At 39.0% G+C, this 21391-nt stretch overlaps 2 protein-coding genes across 4 annotated transcripts; one reads left to right on the top strand and one right to left on the bottom strand.

Moving 5' to 3' along the window:
- Window positions 1-340: 340 nt before the first annotated feature.
- On the bottom strand, window positions 341-18874 carry LOC111321850 (leucine-zipper-like transcriptional regulator 1). 3 transcript variants are annotated; one of them, XM_088742755.1, is made up of 27 exons: window positions 18856-18874; window positions 18443-18702; window positions 17952-18014; window positions 16902-16958; window positions 16664-16755; window positions 16118-16214; window positions 15618-15701; window positions 15412-15466; window positions 14842-14981; window positions 14084-14230; window positions 13540-13594; window positions 12840-12950; window positions 12219-12311; window positions 11974-12066; window positions 11464-11596; window positions 11043-11101; window positions 10471-10587; window positions 9265-9387; window positions 9081-9129; window positions 8885-8991; window positions 8384-8406; window positions 6157-6208; window positions 5597-5694; window positions 4874-4925; window positions 3759-3812; window positions 3152-3232; window positions 341-2184 (listed from the first exon to the last, which is right to left on the bottom strand). In XM_088742755.1, the coding sequence occupies exons 2-27, from the start codon at window positions 18589-18591 to the stop codon at window positions 2074-2076; spliced, it is 2295 nt and encodes a 764-aa protein (XP_088598881.1). In that variant the 5' UTR covers window positions 18592-18702; window positions 18856-18874; the 3' UTR covers window positions 341-2073. The 3 variants fall into 3 exon arrangements, with proteins under 3 accessions (XP_088598881.1, XP_088598882.1, XP_088598883.1); XM_088742756.1 differs by lacking the exon at window positions 18856-18874 and having other exon boundaries at window positions 11464-11598; window positions 11982-12066; window positions 18443-18849; XM_088742757.1 differs by lacking the exons at window positions 341-2184; window positions 3152-3232; window positions 3759-3812; ... (2 more) ...; window positions 6157-6208; window positions 18856-18874 and adding an exon at window positions 6210-6317 and having other exon boundaries at window positions 18443-18849.
- A 57-nt stretch (window positions 18875-18931) lies between these two features.
- On the top strand, window positions 18932-21376 carry LOC111321852 (CD2 antigen cytoplasmic tail-binding protein 2). The gene has a single exon (XM_022924834.2). It carries the CDS (start codon window positions 18947-18949, stop codon window positions 20012-20014), a length of 1068 nt encoding a protein of 355 aa, XP_022780569.1. The 5' UTR covers window positions 18932-18946; the 3' UTR covers window positions 20015-21376.
- The last annotated feature ends 15 nt before the right edge of the window (window positions 21377-21391 follow it).

The raw sequence follows: 21391 nt of genomic DNA, 5'->3' as shown, positions 1-21391 counted from the left end.
CCATTTTCAGACAAAAAAGATTGTGACCGAACCAAGACTTGAGGAAATCTACAAAACAGTGCTGTATCATCAGCCTCCGAAGCGTGTACGGGAATATTCATCTTCTTTGCATATGGTACCAAAAACGTTCGACACTGTTCGATAAATGCTGTATCTTGTATCTGATTTCGTTCGTCAAAAAAAACTAATATTAAATTATTCGTTTTTTACAAATGAGAAGCATCCGCGATGTTTTGAAAACTTTTGCCAGTGATTTCATTAATGATTTATCTTATGCCGCGACATTCATTTTTAAGAAGGATCCAACCGAAGATTACGACTGCAGGAACAAAGTCTGAAATGGTAGCTAGCGACCACTTTTAATGATAAATCAAAAACATAACCAGCCGAGTATTTACAAACGACTCTATTCCTTTAAGAAGACAACGAAGTAAATTTTTAAAAATTTTTACTGATTTTAAATTTTATCATTACGGGAATAAGTCTAAGGTAGTGGACGGTGTTTTCCGAATACAACGCGAATAGAGCGGTCGTTTCGTTCTCAGCATGAAAATCTTGTAAAATACGGTATACTATTTAAAAAAATAATCTGTATTTTTCCGTAAAACAACTCTACTATAGCTATGATCTGGATAAGAAAACAGAGAAAAAAAATTTGGCAAATAATACAAACAAACTTGGCAACCGTGATCTTCAGTCGCCAATAATTTGCATTCGTCTTAAACCATACACTCAATATTCGCGCGCTTTTAATTTCAGAATATAATACTTGTTAGTGGAACCGATGTCCCAGCGATAAACTTAGCTTTTAAAATAAAAACTGTTCAATCGATTTTTGACTAGTATCTTCACATTAACTCCAAAAAACGTTAAATTACGAACGGTAGAGAAATTCCTGCTAATTCCAGGGAAGTATTAATTATTCAAAATTAAAGAAAAAAAGCGGAAATATTAAGATACACCTGCATAAGCTTTGTTTAACGAGCCTAGTTTTTCAAATGCAAATAGAAAAAACACTTCTCACTCAAACATGTTTGTCACCAAATAGTATAATTCTTTTTTCTCCAGATGCTCCCTCGGTTAGCAGCACGAATCAACACGAACAATCTTTGAACTGTGATTTACGCGGTGTTCCAATCCCTGAAAATAGACTAGGATAACAAACAGAGAAAAATATTCCAAAGAAAATATTCTGTGGAAAGCTCTGGATTTGTAATGGTATAAATAAATCTTCGAGGCATTTTAAACAACAATAGGAAACCATTCATTAGATTTTTTTAAAGAATCATTTGCACAATGTCATTCCAACTGAATATAGTTGCATTTTACACTTCTTTTTTGCCAAGAACTGGAATTAGGGGGTTAATGGAGGAGTCCCATAGCAGGAATTTAAGAGCATGTCAGGATGTTTCATTTGTCATTTTTACTTTTTCAGACCACAGAGGGGGGGTCACATGCGTCCTTGAAACCCCCCCTTCCACCTTAACGATGCGACAGCCCATGCGTAAACAACCTGTGCCAATGACCACTTTGTAAAGTACCCATTCGGAAGCAAAGAGTCAAAATCAGACTCTGCATTTTGATGAGAATACGAGTTTTGCGTCGATAGCAGATTCTAAACTGGATCAGTTAAACTTTCGCCGCAAGGTTTTAAAAGACGAAATGAGGCCTCTTTTTATGAAACTTCCAACAGTGATACGAGTGCACTAGGTTCCTAGAGTCCGTTTTCTTTGTTTTGTTCTACAAAACGTAACTGTTGATAGAGACTACAGTTTGGACATGCTCCGTAGCCCACCACGGTACGATCCTTTATTTCCGTCCTTGCCTCAACAAACAGAAGCGTAAGCGAGATTTTCCTCCTTTAGCGTCCTACAGGCGGAAGTTGTTGTAGCAAGACAGGGTGTTCGTTGATTTTCCAGACAGAAATGGATCCCACACATCCTTTGACCCCTTCAGCCCTGCCTTGGATAGACACAAAATTACTGAGATTTGGGCAGGCTTTGCCAGACGACTTAAACAAATGGAAACCCAGTTCCATCTTGATTACAAATGTAGCATGTGTATCGGAACTGATCACCGTGGGTGAACAGCGATGGTTGAATCTTTTAGATAGTCTGCTATGGCGTCTAGTATCTCCAGGAGTAGATCTCGGCTTAGTCTCCTGAGATTTGGAGATTTGGCGACCTTCAGTGTGAAGCGGAAGGAGATAAAGCAAAATCATTTTACATTGAAAACATTTTCAAATGCACAATAAACCGAATGAATTGTTACAGGAAAACTGGAAACCCAATAAATTACAATTGAAGGATGCGGCTACCAGGAGAAAATTATGAAAAGATAAAATGATGAAATGATGAAATGATGAAAAAGGTGAAATGATGACAAGATGAAATGATGAAATGATGAAATGATGAAATGATGAAAAAGGTGTAATGATGAATGATGACATGATGAAATTATGAAAAAGGTGAAATGATGAAATGATAAGAAAGGTGAATGATGAAATGATGACATGATGAAATTATGAAAGGATGAAAATACAGTAGTTAGCAAGGCGACAGAATGCACTAAGACGTTAAATAGTAGTTACAATTATAACTGTGAAATGTTCAGCAGGCAACCGTGGACGATACTCCTACTCTTGTACGTTGGATCAGCGATGATCTGATCGGCCCAAAATAACGAATATGAAATATAAATATATTTCGGGTGGCCAAACCAGCCTTCTTCAGGTCTGCACCTGAAGAAGGCTGGTTTGTCCAGCCGAAATATAGTGCTCCGTCTTAAAATTTACTTATCTACGTTGTATCGGTCTTGCCTCTATATTTATATTACAATTATAGTACTATCTTAGCCAACTACGACGGTAAAAAAGGAGCCATAGGAGCTGGCAGCATTTAAAGCTGTTTCGGCATCATCAAGTCTCCTAAGTTGACAAGATGGACTATGACTTTCCACGGAAAAAGATGGAAAGAAACAGAGTACGGGATAAGTTTGGTCTATGCCCTTGCTTGTCTCGTAAACTTGTATTCTATGGAGCATTATTCTTGGAGCTTTGGTCACTGAATTTTCGCCAGCATACAGGTTATATTGGAACTATTTCCAAACGCGTTTCCCTTCTACATCTCAGCAAATGCAAAGTCTAGGATACCTTCACGAAATGTCCAACCACAAGATCCAGAGCATGTTTCTTCATGTCCGCAGCCCCAATCCTATGAGCCGCCTCAAGAATCTGTTTGAAATAAGGAAGTAAGCGTAAATTAAAATAACGGAATTATTGTTACTACACCTAGATGGAACGTCGATAAATCAAGTAGAGACTGATGTCAAAACTTAGTTAATGGATACCGAGATACACAACAAACACTTGGGCACACAAGTTTCTGTCAGACATACACTCCCTTCATTATTAAATAAAAAGACAGAACGATGCGACTCTGCAGACTGAAGCCATTACATGATGTATTGCATGATGTATGTACCGCTGTCCATGGTAAACTAATTCTACAATACACCTCTTATTTACCTGTTTCAGGTCTCAAGGAAATTCTGGGCTTTATCTTTTGTAAATTATGCATGTGGACGTGAGTAAGAGGAAATTTGAAAGAAACAGTTCATAGAGGATTATGTTACATTATATGACTTGAAATAAGTAAACGAAACGGGCAAGCTTAAGGTCTATTAGTCTGTACCAAGGCCAGAACTCAAACCCATGATTCGTTGATTCCACTGAATAACAACAATGTGTGTTTTCTTACCTCGACCACATTTTCAAAGGACACGTTCATTTCAAGGTTCTGTTTACAGAATGCCTATGAAAAAAATTTGACTGACCCCTCAAGTATCGTAGAAATGAATATACCATCTTAAGGTTAATTTTACAGTTTATCTAACGCCTCTACACACGAATCCCCTCATGTAATCTTTCCCAACTACCAAGAGCTTTCACCCTGTATTTCAAACACTCACGCCGAAAACTGCCAATAACTATAGTTTCTGGAGCTTACTTCTCCTTTATAATAATAGTAATAATAATAATAATAATAATAATAATAATAATAATAATAATAATAATAATAATAATAACACATTTATTTAGACACGATAATGTTTAAAGCTAAACAGCTTGTGGGGTCGTGTGTAAGTCTAAATAAACTCTAAATTAAATAAATTCAAATGATGATGGTTTTTGAGGAGAGGGGAAAACCGGAGTACCCGGAGAAAAACCTCTCGGAGCAGAGTAGAGAACCAACAAACTCAATCCACTTATGACGCCAGGTCCGGGAATCGAACCCGGGACACATTGGTGGAAGGCCGCGAGCACTCTCACCACTCCGCCAACCCCGCTCCCCTGCTTTATGTTTGTTAGCCGTTTTCATTCGTGTTTCACTTGACAGGGTCATTGATACCTGATAAGGTAAAGTCTGTTTACGAGCCAAGTGGCCCATTAGGCCGGCGCTTAACTCCAGTTTCCGTAGCATGAAGCGATTAGGAGTATTTTACTCCTCCCTAGATGAAATGCTAGTCCATCGCAGGGTTAACCCCAGCATTAAATTTGCCGGTATCCAGTTAATCACCTGGGTGAAGAGAGGCACTGCGAGAGTAAAGTGTCTTGCCCAAGAACACAACACAATGTCCCCGGCAAGGGCTCGGACCTGGACCACTAGATCCAGAGTCGAGAGCACTAACAATAAGGCCACCGCGCCTCGCAGGGCCCTTGATGGGTCTAAACTAGTATATTGGACCTTTTAGTTCATCATGTCAAGATGCAATCATCGTTGCTTTCTAATTATCTTCGTCTAGGTTAAAAGAAGGCCATTGTTTGGCCTTATCAAGGACTGATAACGAAGAACCACCCATGCATAATACCAACCTGGAGGCGGTGGTTAGTGAAGCCGAAGAAATAGGGAGCAGACAGGAGATATCTTTTGAAATGAGTTAACGCAAAACAAAGGAAGGTTCCAATCTTAAAAGACAATAGCTGAACACTGAAATATTCGCACATAAATAGAAATGAAAGCCCTAACATTCTGCAATCTCGCGGTTTGTGACAGGAAATTGAAAACTTAAGGTCGGTCGGACGGGAAAGATTGTTTTACCGTCCTTAACTCTTAATTCCCTTCTAGTGTTAGATCGAGATAATACCTGATAAGTTTGAGTACTCTTGCTACCTGTTTGCCGGATAGTGTATGGATATTATAGGAACAAGTTACATTTTAATCACTTCTGGGAGTTTAAGGGTTGAGGGAAGCATCAAAGCTGCATGCACGCGCAAGTATCGTGGAGCTACCAATTCCAAACCCCTCAACCTATCACAGACTCAACTTTTCTTGGTAGTCACGCCGTCAAAAACCCAGCTGCATTGCATTGATGACCAGTTAGTATTAAATCAATATACTCCTTTTGCGCGCTTAGTATTACCTGCAAACTGTAGCCTCATAACAAAAGTTTTGCCACCATTTATCCCAAGTTAATTGAGCAGAAAGGACAAAATATACTTCCGAATACTTATAAATAGATACCATGTTTGCTCACTGTGAACATAAGAAGAAATTAAAAAGGTACAGGTCACAGGTTGAAAATTCATGAAGGATACAGTGAATCCTCTGGAGGCATGGACACATCACCATGATAAACATAGTGAAGGAGGGAGTTGAATGATTCTCGTGATGGAATCGTCTCGCCAATTGTAATCTAATGGGAAAAAGAAGAACATTTGCCTCTCTACTAATACGTGGCTTCGTCGTGTCCAACAGTCATCTGTTGGACACGAGTTTGCCCAACAGTCATCTGTTAGACACGAGTTTGCCCAACAGTCATCTGTTAGACACGAGTTTGTCCAACAGTCATCTGTTTGACACGAGTTTGTCCAACAGTCATCTGTTGGGCAGGAGTTTGAGCCCTGTCGAAGCCTGAATTCAGGCTTTAAATTCTGTCAGGTTTAAATTTGTCAAACTCGTGAACGAAATATGATGGTCATTATTTTTTAAGCTATCAAATTGTAATTTAAACTAAACTACAGATTCGCTTCCATGATGGGCCATATTACAATCGAAAAACAAACTGAAAATCAATGGGCACTCAAAGAAATCATTCACTTTGTAAAGCAGTGGCGGACAGTTTACAGATGAAATGAAATACTTTTGTAACACTTACTGTTACAGTGTTATTCTCGGGCATAAATGAACGAAACATTGCCTCAAAGTAACTGCAAAGAAAGCGAAAGGAAAGGAAAGAAAAGTAAACATCAGCGAACATAATCACCCCCTATCGGCCTCTTATCCAGACCTCCCGCTGCCGGTCGCTGCAGAGCAAGCCTGCCAAGCGGAAAGTAATTCAGTGTAACAGGTTCACTTGTCGGGTACGAAAGCCGAGAAGGGACTTCATACTTCATACTTCGCTCCTTGGCCCCAGTCCTCCAAGTTTTGTTAATTTTTCACTATTTCAATGTTAATGTTTCTTTCGATTTCTTTTAAAGGACACAAGTAGAGCTGATGTGCTTAATTGAGTAAGGAGGAGTATTAGGAAAGTCTACTGAGGTGTTATTTCATCGACCGTCACATAAGTTACTTAAAATGGCGTCGAGATCAGTCAAGATGTTGATTGATCTGGTTTAAAAATACCGCCATGTTGAACTTCATTTCTCGGGAGTTCCCCGCCCTTCCTCTTCTCCTCGTTTTGCCTGCCTTGAAGAAGGCATAGTTGAACAACAAGTTTTGACGAGTTTGGAATCCATGCAATTGTAAGCTTCAACTATGACCACTCAAACACATAAAGAGAATTAAGATAGGGTGTAGAAGAGCCTTATGAGTGATCCTTATTCAGCAATCTTAACCAGCCCTACAGAGGTCAAAAGAAGGAAAAGTCAAAATAGCTTACATTTCAGGTTCTGCTTAAGTATTGGATGATCTACAAACTAGCTTGTAATTGTGATAGAAGCCATAAATCTCGTAACAAAACTGAGACATGATCGAAAACTAAGAAAAAAGACTCAGAATCACAGAGTATGAGCTTTTGTTGATTTATGTTGTGTTTCAGTCACTTGTAATTGGGAGTAGAGATACAGGATGGTTGCCATGTATATGAAAAAGAGGCTCTGGTCGAAAAAAAAACAACAACCAGGCGGTTGTTGATCCATAATTTTCGTTATGCTATTGTTGAGATCTTTAGTTACAATATCCATAGACTCCGAAACTGACCATTCAACATTTGCATCATCGTAAGTAACACTAACAACGTTATAAACAAGTAAGGATCAGGGACTCTTCACTTACCGAAACATGATGACGCACACTGACGGATTCCAAATATTTTTTTCACGTTTGGAAGACTGAGGACAAAATTCTGAAGTCTAATTTCGTGAACTGTGAAGGCTTAAATCTTCAACTCTCCAGTCACCTTTATAAAGTGTGAAGTGTGAAGTGTGAAGTGTGAAGTGTGAAGTGTGAAGTGTGAAGTGTGAAGTGTGAAGTCTGAAGTATGAAGTCCCTTCTCGGCTTTCTTAGTCGGGAAATTACACCTTTTTTTCCCCTTTTTTCCGGACATGTCACGTTTCTACTTATTCTCTACCTTCGTATTTTAGTCTCAGGTGATAATTGGAAATTGTAATAGCAATAGTAATATAGTTTATATCTGACCACTTGCAGCCCAGAGGCTGAATTACGGGTGCAGTGTAAGGTTGAGAACAGACGTCAGCATATCAGGCGCCTCTGGAAGCCGCTTCAGTCTATCGATCTCACCTTCCCACCCATCCCACCCCAGGAGAGGACATCCATCACACAGTAATCTCGTGTGTGGGAAATTAACGTCTCCTACCCCAACCCTGCAGGAGACGGGACCTCCATTTATTCGTCCTTATCCGAGAAGACTTGAATATCTAACCATTTCTTGATGTTATAGAAAGGTAGCAAATTCTTATTAATTATTTTAAGACCTTGAGTGTTGGTCCGGCCGGGGCTCGAACCCTCGACCTCCCGCACAACAGTCCAGCGCTCTATCCATTGAGCTAACCAGGAGGCTAGCAATTTCCAGCATTGACGCCGGTGCTTAACAAAAGCTTTTGGAAATCGAACACTTTAAATGGCACATAATTGGAATGATTTTCCTGATCGTACCAAGTTTGCCTCTTTGACTGATAGGTGGATAGAGCTCTGCCGAAGGCAGCTACAGTCGTTTCTCAATCGTCTTTCAAAGCAAATATGAGGCTCAACTCTGTTATTTGCTGGGGAGGGCCGTTTTGACCGCCCTATACTTAATTCCATGTTAGTATCTACAATACATTCAGGGGAACATCCCTTAACTGATAGTTTTCTTTTTACCTCTCGACCCGTTCGTTTGTGAAAAATTAAGGGTGTGAGATGCAAATCGAGATTGAACGCCTTACCTGCATCTTGCAGCCAACACTGCCTGAAGAGAAAGAATTTGCGGAGAACGGTGGTCGTTAAGAAAACATGAAACGAATTATCTCAATCTATGGGCATTCGATCTAAACGAGAGGGGAATTAAACAATAGCCTCTATATTTACTCCTTTGTGAATCTTAAGGGTCATTGAATATTTTGGTGCCGTAAAAATATTCTAAAACGGCCACTTAGAATTCTGGTCCCATGTGCGCCTCTAAGTCAACACAGATCTCTTTACAAAAAAAATATATCGACCTAATTGCACATTTATACGACCTTACGGCGAATCCGTTGGAGTCCGTACATTTATGATTAAATACGATTAAATTGTGGGCTGAGTGACAAAGGCTCCGTTGACGAGATAAGCCACAGACTAATTTTAAACAAGGAAAGTTATCAAGCCCACTTGCTGAGACGAAAATCCCAAAAAGTGTTGCTCTAAAAGTAAAAGGAAAATGACAATTCACAGCAACTTTGACTTACCTTGTGTGCTCCGATCGGTTCCCCGTCCACCATCAAAGTAATGTCATGAAAGTCCTCACCGCGCGCGCCCTGGAGAAACTCCATCATGTCTTGTTGTAAAGTCTTTTCTGAAAAGTGGAAAACGTTAAGAAAGATCATTGATAAAAGTGGCAAAGAAGAATGGAAAGGTTATAAAACGCGGCTTGTTAACAAGTACCTGGGTGCGTTGATCGGCACTGATTGTCTCCCGGAACATGAACCATCGCCTGATAAAAATGAAAGCAAAATAACAAATATTGAATTAATTAAATAATTAATCAATTAATCAATCGATTAATTAATTAATCAATTAATTAATCTACTACACAACGTACACTTAGAATTGCCCCTATCTTTCTTACCTGTGGAACTTGCCGTCTCCGGATAATCTCAACCATGAGTTTCTGAGGCACAGACTCAAAATTCTTGCTCATAATGATGTTGTTGTAGTTTGCCTCGCGAACAATGAAGCGAAGGCAGAAATCCTGAAAACAACAAGAACAAGAAACCAAATAAACAATGGACAGAAAAACTATCATTCTGGACCTTTTATTCAGTCCTAATAGTATTAACTAGAAAGGATTTGGACGAATATCTGTGCAAATTTTATAATTAGTCTAAACAGTTTCTAGCTTTTGTCATCACTCCCAAGGGGGAATGTTCGTTCTCACTATATCCTCTTTCTTCCTCCTTTCCCCCACCCCAACCCACTCGAAAAAAAAAGTATGTGCTCATTCAATAGCTATTGATCAAACTCTTGGCACACTCTCCTACTGAGTTGTTCCATATTAACTTCATCGTTATGAACTGCTAAAACTAGAAGAGTTTGGAAACTACTAAAATTAGGAATAGTCTGGTTGTGTTTGGGAATCGTTTGGGCCTGTTAGATTATCTTAAAATCCTTATGCGAGTTTTGTGAGCCTTGGTTTGTCAGGTGCTTCAAGATCAAACATTTATTTTTACCTTGTAAGTGATGTGTCCGTGACCGTTGTAATAGGGCTGAGTTCTCGTACGATGATTTTGTTAAGGTTTTTAGTTCCCGAAGATTGGTTGTTTATTCAAGTACTTTGTTGATCATTTCGAATGTCTTGTGAAATTGTTTGGGTTAGCTTTCTAAAAATATGTTTACTCTGCCGAGGTCAGTTGTCCCGTAAGCCCATACATGCCTACCGAGAGGATATTTGAGAGCATGCACTTAGGGCTGAACGAGAAAAACACAGAGACTCAGTCATTCATCATGATCAGATGAAGAGCCCTGAAGAGCCATTAAATAGAGAGTGAATAAAAGTTCCTGACCAGACTCCTGGTGTCGACGTTTGCGCGAGTTGCTCAAGCTAGTTAACCCCAACAGTCCAACATTGTTCTTGTTTTTGTATGCAGATATAACACGGGGTAAACCTTGATCGGGTTTCGAGAACCTGACCCTCGAGGCCTGAATGGAGAGGTTACGTGAAAAGTAAGTGTCGTTTTGTAAAGTTCCAGCGATCCGTATTGAAATTTCTAAAAAGGTTTTTGACTCAGTTCACTTTGCCACAGAAGAAGAACACAACGACGCAAATCTGTCAAACCTTTAGGGGATCCAGCTGCAGTCGAGCGGCGCTGTCAAGCGCTACAAGAACGTTCTCTTGACAGATAGAGGACTCGATGTACTGTACACATAGCGCTTCAAGTGCACCAATTTCAAGCTGGGAAAATAATAATAACAAAGCTAAGTTTTACTCTTTTCGTATATGTATATTGATTAACCGATATGCGGGGCTCGCTTACACAAAATGTTGTTTAACATATGGTTGTAAAAAGTTATATACACATGGCAAAAGGCTGTCACACAACCGATGGTTATTTTTCATCACAGCACAAGATTTGTGACAACGTTCCATTAAAGCGCGCCGTACAGGAAATTTCAGCCCGTTCGTGTTTTTACTGTATATTCTTCGTTTGTCTAACCCACAATCTCATGATCTTTGTCTTTGTTACTACATTCAACACTCTAAACGTACATGTATTTCTTTACTGTAAGAAAAATGAGGTTTCTGATATTCATCCAATTAGCCATGTCATCAGTAAAATCATTAGGTTCCTAACTTTGTGAGGTCATTGTTGTTCAAATTAAGCACATGTGTAATTGTCTTCATCCTACCTTCAAAGCCAACCTGTACACATCCATGATAAGACTTATTTCCTGTAAACCCTGGCAATCTGTTTGGAGTAAGTAAAAGGTTTTTTCACAGTATTCATAATCTACCAAAAGTCTTGAAAATTTTGCCCATACCCAGTATGAAGGTGAAAATTGAATGAAACCTTTCACGAACATTTAATTAGTGAAAGAGGGGAATATTTGAACGAAAACCTTACAGCTCTCATTGGGTAAAAATAATAAAGAAAGAACCTGTTTTGGATAGAATGGATCGTGAATGAAATTTTGTAAATTTTTAGGCGCGAGATTACAAATGAATGATGGAGGTTTCAAAGCAACGTTAACAGGGTTGAATTTCGACTTTTTATTGTCTGTCTACCGATGTTTTAAACTATGTAAGTGACGGAGGAAAAAAAATCATCACCTTTCACCAATGGGAAGATACAATCTGTATACATATAACGAAGAGTCACGGCGAAGGACTGTACTTCAACTTCCGGGAGCTTTACTTCTGGTTTGTCCACTTCTTGATCCTGATATCTGTCTCCATCTACTCTCTAAAGTTAGAGAACACAAGAGTTACAATACAGCTTCAGTATTTCCACGATGCTTACAGCACCATAACAGCTGGTAACCTTAAGCGGTATACAAATATCACAAGTGAGTCTAGTTTTCATTTACATTGCACTGAATACCACGCACTGTGATTGACACTTTCCAATCATTTGTACTAGCTCAGAGACGGGGCTGACTTAAGTTTATATATAGATTGTTTTGTTCGATCCCTCTGACAAAGCACACTACTTTTTGACGCACTCGCTTTCGGCTCGTGCTTGCCTTTTTCGTTCTTACCTCATTTGAGAATCATCTGTGATCTATAACTGACAAGAAACACGACAAATACCAGAACTAAATAGCAGGCTGATTGTCTGACCTTTAACTTTTCTCTAGCACGCAACAACTGTTTCCTCAGCCACGGCGATCTGGCCGCAACAAAGGCCGCGTGGGCCAGGAATCGAGTTTCTTCCTACAAAAAAATTATATCTTTGACTTGCTTTTAGTTAAAAATACACGATCACTGAATACCTTCCCTTTCCAAGAAACAGAAAAGAAACAGTGAAGAATAATTGGATAAATTTACAAATGGTATAAAACGAGCAACAAGATTATTGTGCTAACCTTGCCAACAAGGAAGACCATGTCACAGAATTGTTTGCTGTCCAACAACCGACCAAAATCACCTCTGAGAGTACAGCGGGGATAACTCGCCAACTGCAAAGGTACAAATGTTTATGACAACAAGTCAGCTTCGAGTCCACTTGGACATTTCTTGAAAAATTCTTAAATTATTTCTCATAAGATGTGTTTCTTTTGTGTTTGTGACCGTTTACAGTTAGAGAGTAGACAAGAGCCATCATAGCTAAATTCCAATTATCATTATTGTCAATATTACTGTTATTATCATTATTATTCTTGTGTCAAGACTGTTACCTGTTAAATAACATGACAGATCTTGATTATTCTTTGCCTAAAGCTTTTTCCTTTTTTTAAGGGGGGGGGGGGGGCCAGGAGCGGGCCAAGAGGGGGCCGTCAGGGTGAGGTAGGATGGAAGTCTGGCATTGCGAAGGAAGGGGGCCATCCATGCTCCCTAGGATTGTTATGGAAGGTGAGAGATAAGGACTTCTATGACAGGAACGGGGAAAATAGAATGCGCATGTTACTGAGAGGAGTGACTGCATCAAATTCTGAAATTTCCCTAGGGTTCTTAACGCGGACTTGAAGTTCACTTCCATCCCTTACCTGAAATCTGTACAGTTCGCTACTTCGTACGTTGTTATCAATAGTGCCTCCAAAGATGTACATCTCATTGTTGATAACATCTGCGTCATGAAAGAGGCGTCCTGACGGAACCTACCAAGAAAATAGGACAAAACTACAATATTAACGACCGGAATTAGTCTCTGGAGGGCACAATCTTACTCAAAGAGCCTTTTCTGTAAACCTTAGCCCTGATAAAAAAAAGCAACACCAGAATGGAACCACTGAACACCACTAAGTCTTGTCTGACGCATTCCCTCAAATACCAACATGAATGTTAAACTGTGACCTTGAAGTGATGGATAAACCCTCCTCGACCTTCTTGAATGCATGAAACATCAATTTCTCAATCCTTTCGACACAAAGGAGTGTTGTTTTTATGCATGTATGCTTAGAGCAGTTTTCAATTCAGCGTGGAAAGTATTCGGGATTGCATTGGTTTTGCTCAACTTTGCTCTAAACCCAATCACAACTCGGTCACCAGCGTTTTCCCGCGCTTTAGACAATTGGCTATTTTGCACCTTAAGTGCTGACTGGCTCTTTAGTGTATTCTCCTCTCTTCTGATTGGCCGTTGTGATAACTTTGGTTTTGCTTTCACGATACTCAATCGACAAGCGCTCTAAAACATGACCAAACGCCGCAAACACTCATTCCTTATTGCTCCGACTTGTTTAATCTTACCTCACTATCTTGTGCCGGCTGCACAACCTCCCAAGATTTATCGTCAAGAGAGAACCTAACGAAGAAAAAAAAGTTGTACATGAAGGAACTGGCATCCTGTTATACAAACACCTCTTAGGTGAAGTTTTCAATTGAGAGTTTTAAGCACTGCATTGGTTTTGCTTTACTTCGTTCTATGATTAGTCCAGATAACCCACGCTGTCATCCTCTCTACCGATCAGATGTGGAAATATAAAATCAATCGTGACTAGCAAACTAGAACTTTCCCGCGCTTCGGGAAGTGAACTAGTTTTTTTATTTTGAGTTCTTATTGGTCCCTCGTAACAATTTACCTCAATTTTGATCGCCCGTTGCGATTATCAATCGAAACGTGCCCTAATACGCTGTCTGATTGGTTCAGAGAAGTAGCATGGTCCTTTGTATAAGCAGCCATTAGATGAGCTATATCCAGCCACCATAAATTGATAAATAGATTTATTATCATTGCTAACCCTTGAGACTATCTTTAGTGGCATGTCACTTCCGCTATTATACATACCCTTACCTGTACAAATCTGATGGTAGCGTGTTATCTGCCACTCCTCCAAACACGTACAAATAACGGTCAAATGGCACCATGCTATGGCCATAACGTCTCTGAGGAGGAGGGGGTGAACCACGTAACAGATGTGCGGAAGGAATACGAGTCCATCTGGTGAAAGACAGCCATGAAATGCGTCCATGAGCTATGAGCATCAAACCACTTTGCCTCGCCTTCATAGCAATATTTCCATCTCTTCTCGTACAATGACACACTTATTCAATCATTTTCCTTTCAGGTCAAGAGGTGCAAGGTTATCAGGGGAAGATGCTCTTGCAAAAAATTCAGGTAAGGGGCTTCTCACTTGCTTACTAAAATCCTTGCCTTATTTCTCCCCGTAATAAGAATTTTTCTGAGCAAGAAACAATGTTCAAAAAGGTTTTCTAGTAAAAACACACCCATTACCAGACCTTGGTTCCAAATGATATACAAAACCTTCTGAATCAGTGATTTATGGTTCAAATTGATTTTATTCCAAAATTGATCAAAACTGTGATCCTTTCTTCTACACATATCCATAAACCCTACACAACCAAGACACCCTTTTAAAAAATGATAAACTGACACAAAAGAGTAAAGAAATTCCTTAATTGCCAGCAACAAATTCTGATAAAATTAAGTTATGGCTCTCTCCCCATTCACCACTCTTTACATATTCTGCCGCAAAGTTTTGAACTTTTTTCAGTACGAATGTTGTAAACTTTTAAATTTTCCATTAATACCTATGATCCAGGAAGCTGAACTCAAACATGTCATTTGTGATCTTTGCTCCACTTTGACCTGAAAACACAAACATGCTGTCCCTCACCACAGCTAAAGGAAAGTTACAACATGTGGGTGGCCTGTCACCAGACTGCTGCACCTGAAGATTAACGAGGTTCAGAGTATGTTTCATTGTAGCGCTGATAGTTATCCAGGACTTCATTGGTTACAGCTTTTGATTGTCTGAAATATTGCGCCATCATACCCATCAATTCAATGGAAAAGTAAACAACCATAAAAACCAATCACAGAGCCTTCAAGTCTTGCACATTGAGCAGGACACTGATGCAAACAATCATACGTTTTTGTTGATTCCTCAATGGCTCTTTGAGATACTTTCTTCTTTTTCTGGTGGCTGACTGTGGTTGTTTTAATGGTTTATATAACACTAAATCAGAATAGCTTGACAACAGCCAATAGTATTTCTAATCCAAGGAGTTTCATTCCTGGCAAAACTGCCTCCAATTATTCTTCACCTATAGTGAAAAAATATCTACACAGCTGGTGCAGTACACAAACAGATAACATACTTCCTGCCAGACTGGGTTAGGGTCTGTCAAGCAAATGGTCCAAAGATCGTCTAGTCTATGATGGAATAAATTGAAAATAATTTCATCTCAAACCATCTAGCTTTACCCATGTGTGGTACCTTGAGACCTCATACTGAACTTTCATAATCAATTCCAAAATGGGAGATAAGAGACATTCAGTGATATTAACATGACAAGATGAGTACCTTTTGTTGCCATCATAACCAGCAAAGATCCACAAGTTGTTCTGATAGATTGCTGCACCATGTGCAGATCTTGCAGGAGGCAATCTACAAGTAAAAAAAAAAACATTTTCAGATACTTAAGATGAGATGGAGTAAAGTGGGTAACACAGTTGTTTTTTCTGGCTAATGTTTCTGCCCTGAAAATTGAATTTTTGGCTTAAAAACCCCCTACCTCAGATCAAAACCTGAACAGGAAATGTTAACTTATTGATAAAAGTAATACTTCAATATCTATTTGTAAACAGTTCAGTATAAAAATACTTAAAATAAAATAAAAACTATGGGGTATTAACTCCTCAAACTTGTTAGATAGCTCCCCTGAGCCTTTTTTCCAGAAGCAATTTGTTCAAAGTTAAATTTTGAAAATTAAGACCTAAAAATTGTTTCATAAACCAATTATGGTTTTTTGTCCATTTATTTTGGGATAAGAAAAAGCATGACTTAAAAAAGACCATACAAACCTTCCCTCTATGCGCCACTCAGACCACTGCCCAGTATTGAACTTGTATTCAAACAAATCATTCTTGTTTTGAAGGTTAGAGTTTGAGTAAAGGTCACCTGAAAAAAAAAAAAAGACAAACACTGAAAAACTAAAACTGCTAATGATAGAGTACTGTTTGATTGACAGTCAAAATGCCACATCCAGAGTAATCACAAGGTAACTGAAGGTTTTGCCCCATTGCAAGTCTGACCCACCCTCCCCCCCCCCCCCCCATCCTTGCTGCCTTTGCAAGTTGGCCTCTGATGTAAAACAAGTTTCCCTGAATCTTTGAAAGTTGAAAGATTTGAGGGCCACCTGGTAAAGGTGGGGCCAAACTTACAAAGGTAATAGGGGATGAACTTGCAGTGGGGTTAAACCTCCAGAAACCAATCACGATAGGCAGCAAGAACAAAAGTCGACATCATAACTAGCCAATGAGACCTCAAACTAAGCTAGACTGCCAGAAACCTTATGGACTACCACAACAATGAAAACTACCTGGTACTGAATAGTCAAAAAATGTAACCTGTAAACCCTCCAAATACCAGCATGTGAGATCCAAAAATCACAGCTGAGTGATGATAGCGAGGTGCTGGTGGAGTTCCTTTGGTTACAGCTCTGAAAGGTATAGACATGCCATGTCAGATTTAAAACCCTAAAAATAATAATACCATGTACTGTATACATATCAGCTAATTGTAGGTTAATAATGAAAGTAGTGAGATTTGAAAAAGTTGTTAATCAAATTGACTTCTTTGCTGTACCTGCTCCATGAGTTGTCTTTGATGTCAAATCGTAAGATGTCATTTAACATTCTTTTTCTGTAAATGAAACAGGATTACATCAAGATTCATAATTATAAACCCGAAAATACATTGACCCTATCACTTCCAATATCTGATTGTTACCAGTAATTCTCATCTATGGCTGGTACACATATCCTTGTAAATAAGTTATGAGAATTTGGCATTAAATCAAGACAACAATTTCCACTTGATTAAATTTGAGTATTTTCATTACCCATTTGTTGGTTAATCTATGGATAGTATAAGGAGAGGTTACATGTTAATAATGTTAAATGTAAGCTAAGTAAAGTTAAATGTAAGGGTTACATGCTAAATGTAAGCTGAAAACTTATTTATTTCGTGCAGCTTTCTCAAAGTACCCTGTCTGACAATTACTTTTATTAGTATTACTAATTAAGTTCCTTATTAAGATCCTTATTCCTAATTAAGATCCTTATTATGGATATTCCATATTATTAAAAACTAGATCATTGGATAATGCAATTCAAGACTTTTTATTGGCTTAGCCATTATGGTATATCAGCCAATATACCATAATCTACAAATATGGCAAGCGTACGTGTCAGTTTAAAATTAAAAGGGAGCTAAAAATTTAATAAAATTTAATAATTTAATTTAACGTTTTTAATCAAACAATTATTCCACTCGCGCTTGTTGGATATGAGATGATTGTAGCCAACTTGGCGCTACGCGCCTCGTTGGCTATCTATCATCTCATATCCAACGCGTGCTCGTGGAATAATTGTTAATTATTCTTATTTTTAACATACATTGTTAATATTAATGTACATGTAATTAGTCCTATAAATTTGAATTTTCTGTAGTATTTTAAGTTGTTAAGCACTGTTGATCATTGAATGAAAATAGCGCTCTAGAAGTTATTAAATTAAATTAAATAAATTAAATTAAATCACTTCTGGAAGTTAAGGGGTTAAGGGTACCTAACATTGTAGTTTGGTAAAATAGAATTACTACACAAAGAAATAGTTATAGAACAGTATTACTTACCCATTGTCACCGCCAAAAACATATAAAGCATCATTCCAAGCAACAAGAGTATGTTTGCTTCGTCTAGAAAGTGAATGAAGAACTGAGTTGAATGTTGGAAATTATAAACAGTTTATTGAATACAGGGGTTTCCATAACCTTTTCTATATGTGGCTACTGATGGGGTAATAAGGGGTCGTGCCCAGAAAAGGCCCCTTTTTCCCAGTTTGGGGGGGGGGGAAGAAGCATGCATCACTGAAAAAATTTGAAATCTAGACGGTAATTTCAAGCCTTCTGGGCATCAATAAGGAGGTGCTGTTTTCAAATTCATAGAGAACATTTTCCAAAAGACCACATGCGAAAGGTTGCCTTCCATTGTGGGAGCTGAGGGGCGCTGTAAGGGGGGGGGGATGTACCTTTGCCGTTCTAGTCAGAAGATAGATTTAAGCTAAACCGTTTTCATGTACAAGCCTTCTTCTTTAAATGATCTTCATAATCTCTCTGACTAATACCTTGCTCCCACAAATTCATCACATTCTGGCATTCCTTTCCATCTGTTAACTCTTTCAAAACGTCCAAAGTCAAGAGACAGTGTGTCAATAGCTTCCACATCTACATCATCAAATGGACGAGGAGGGTGACTCCAACTTCCGGTTGCCATGTTGAATTCGAAAGGTCGTCAGCTACGAGCGTTCACGAAATAAAAATGGTCGATGTGTGGCAGATCTTCCTGTCCGGTTGATCCTCTAATTTACAGCAGCTTCCTGCATGGCTAAAGGTAAATATGAAATAAACATTCGGCTTAGGTTTAGAGACGGGAAGTTCGTCTTTGGTAAGCATGATTCCGCTGTTATCTCTTTACTCTAGTTAAAAAAAAAAGCCGACAAATAAAACAGATTTTGAATCATTCCTAAGAAGACCTTACCTTACCTCACCTCAGATAATAAATTAACTTTCGGCATAGGAAAAAGGGCACGTGACCAAACAGAACGGCCGGCGGAGGTCTGGATAATACTATGCACTTCCACCATTTTACTTTTGCTTTCTGCAAGCACAGTATGTCGAAACGTAAAGTGCAGTTTGCAGATAAAGAGAGCGAGGAGATTCAGATAGAATCTACCTCAGCAAGAATTAAAGCTCACTCTCTGGACAGTGATGAAGAAGGTGATGACGACGGTAGAGGTAAAGATGATGAAAAGTATGTTTTGCGCGAGGAGGATTTGGAAGGGCAAGAAGACGCCACGATCGACTTCGACGAAGGAATCAAGATAACGCCGTTTAATTTGAGGGAAGAAATGGAAGAGGGCCACTTCGACGCAGAGGGAAACTACTTTGAAAAAAAGGAGGAAGTTATTCGAGATGAATGGCTGGATTCGCTGGACTGGGTCAAAATCAAAGAACAAGGTGACAAGCATCAGAAGGATATTAGCAACGGTAACGATAGTATCTTCGAAGATGCCGACGAACCAGGCGATCAAATTCAAGCAATGAAAGATATTCTAGACATTATTTTACCCGGTGAAACTGTTTTGAAAGCTCTCAGACGTCTCGGTGGAAAAGAAAGCGGTCGTAGTTCGTCTGCAAGCGCACGTTGGCAACCAAAATCGAAGAAGCCGAAGGCTGTGGAGAACGAAGGTTCTGAAGAGAACAAACAAAATCTTTTAAAACTCACTGAACTAGCAGATCAATTGCTGCAGAAGGGTTACTTCGGTATTTATCAAGATACCTATGAAAAATTGGCTCACAAAATTAAAACTATGCAAGAAAAACAGCTGGAAGCTGAGGAAGATGATGCTTTGGAGGCTGCTTTTAGACAGGGGGGAGGTGAGAATGAAGAAACAGTCATGGAGACCGAGAGTTCTGAGAACATCAAAACAGAATCAGGTAATGAAGATGAAGTTTATTGGCACTACAAATGGGAAAACACAAAAGATGCTACTGTTTATGGACCATATTCATCAACATACATGCTAATTTGGAATGACCAGGGGTGTTTTGGAGATGGAGTGTGGGTGAGAAAAGTTGGTGAAGACAGTGGGCCATTCTATAACTCAAAACGGATTGACTTTGAGCTGTACACTTAGGATCTATGGGGCTGATGTATCTTCTTTATGTGGGGTGTAAATGTTTTTGAATTTTGAAACAGATGAAATGTGGTATCAAGGGTAAAGTTTGAACTGTATCATAAATTATTTGTACGTAAATGTTGAGCTGATGTCTGTCGTAGTGAGGTTCAGAGTAACTTACAAATTCTTTTTTCCTGTAGGCTCTTATTTTATGACCTGTGGTTCTGGTTGCAAGGCTGTGCTCTAGCAGTGCCCGGTGGCCCCTGGGGCCTTACTTTTGCTCGTCAGCAACTTGGAAAGTTTAGTTTTTTCATACAAAGCATATGCTGGGTACCCTGGATTTCACAGTTTTAGAGCACTGGGCTCCATTCAATTTTCCATAGAGCACAGCCTTGGGTTGAAGTGTAGATTGTACTACTATATCCCTTAAGAAAGGTTAACCCTTCGACTCCTAGAAATGATTGACATGAAGTTTCTCCATCCAATATCTATGCATTATCCAGTTAACAGGTAATGGGAGAGCTTAAAAGTTGTTTTTCTGATCAAGCAAATTCTTGGAACCATTATACAAGTAAATGTGTAGCAGTTAGAGGGGAGAATTAACTATCAGGCCCCAGTTGTTCGAAGGATGGATAACGCTATACACTGGATAAATCTCTATCCAGTGGATAGCGCAGTACATTTTGTTAACACTTATCTGCTGGAGAGCAATTTATCTGTTGGATAGCGTTATCCACCCTTTGAACAGCCGGAGCCAGATCTTGGGAGTTAAAGGGTTGACATGTTGTAATTAGGGACCTTAAGCAAACCATGATGGCGACAACAAGGGCATGGCAAAATAAAAGATATGATTAGCTGTCTTAGCCATCTTTTGCAAAACAGCAACATGAAATCACCAAAATTTGTGTCGTCTGGGAACGGACACCGCGACAGCAAACTGCTTTTATTTAATTTCCATATGAAGCTCAATGCTGCTTTCATACATTATACTGAAGTTGAGGTGTGGCACTGTAAGAGATGGTAAACACACACAGCTGTTTTTGAAATTCTAATTAAAAGTAGTCATTTTTTTTGTAATATATGTCTTCCTTGGCATTACTGTCCCGACTGCGTAAGGTCCCTATTTTGAGGACAGCACCATGCTGTGTGCAGTCTCCAGCACTTTCCAAGCACTAAGACAAGTACTGATTAAGGTTGTCAGTCATCGACATCAGAAATGTTAAAAGCGAGGCAAAGTAGCTTCCTCATTCATAATCATGATACCTTTTCTTAGTTTCCCTAAGAGGTATATTACTTGGAAAAGTTCTGTCTTTGATACCATGATACCAATGTTATAGTAACTGTAGTTTGTCTTTAATAAAACAAATTACAGACATTCAACTTGCATTCTATCTA

This window comes from Stylophora pistillata, chromosome 13 (genome assembly GCF_964205215.1).
Source record: "Stylophora pistillata chromosome 13, jaStyPist1.2, whole genome shotgun sequence".
In the NCBI taxonomy this organism is placed as follows: domain Eukaryota; kingdom Metazoa; phylum Cnidaria; class Anthozoa; order Scleractinia; family Pocilloporidae; genus Stylophora; species Stylophora pistillata.
The sequence above is the reverse complement of the archived record's forward strand: the minus strand, read 5'-3'. Positions and strand labels throughout refer to the sequence as shown.

Coding starts and splice junctions, on each gene's coding strand:
- LOC111321850 (XM_088742755.1), bottom strand. CDS start 18,591: ATGGCAACCGGAAGTTGGAGTCACCCTCCTCGTCCATTTGATGATGTA. Junction 5,695..6,156: donor CCGAGAATAACACTGTAACA/GTAAGTGTTACA, acceptor TTTTCCCATTAG/ATTACAATTGGCGAGACGAT. Junction 3,233..3,758: donor CCTTTGAAAATGTGGTCGAG/GTAAGAAAACAC, acceptor TATTTCAAACAG/ATTCTTGAGGCGGCTCATAG.
- LOC111321852 (XM_022924834.2), top strand. CDS start 18,947: ATGCACTTCCACCATTTTACTTTTGCTTTCTGCAAGCACAGTATGTCG.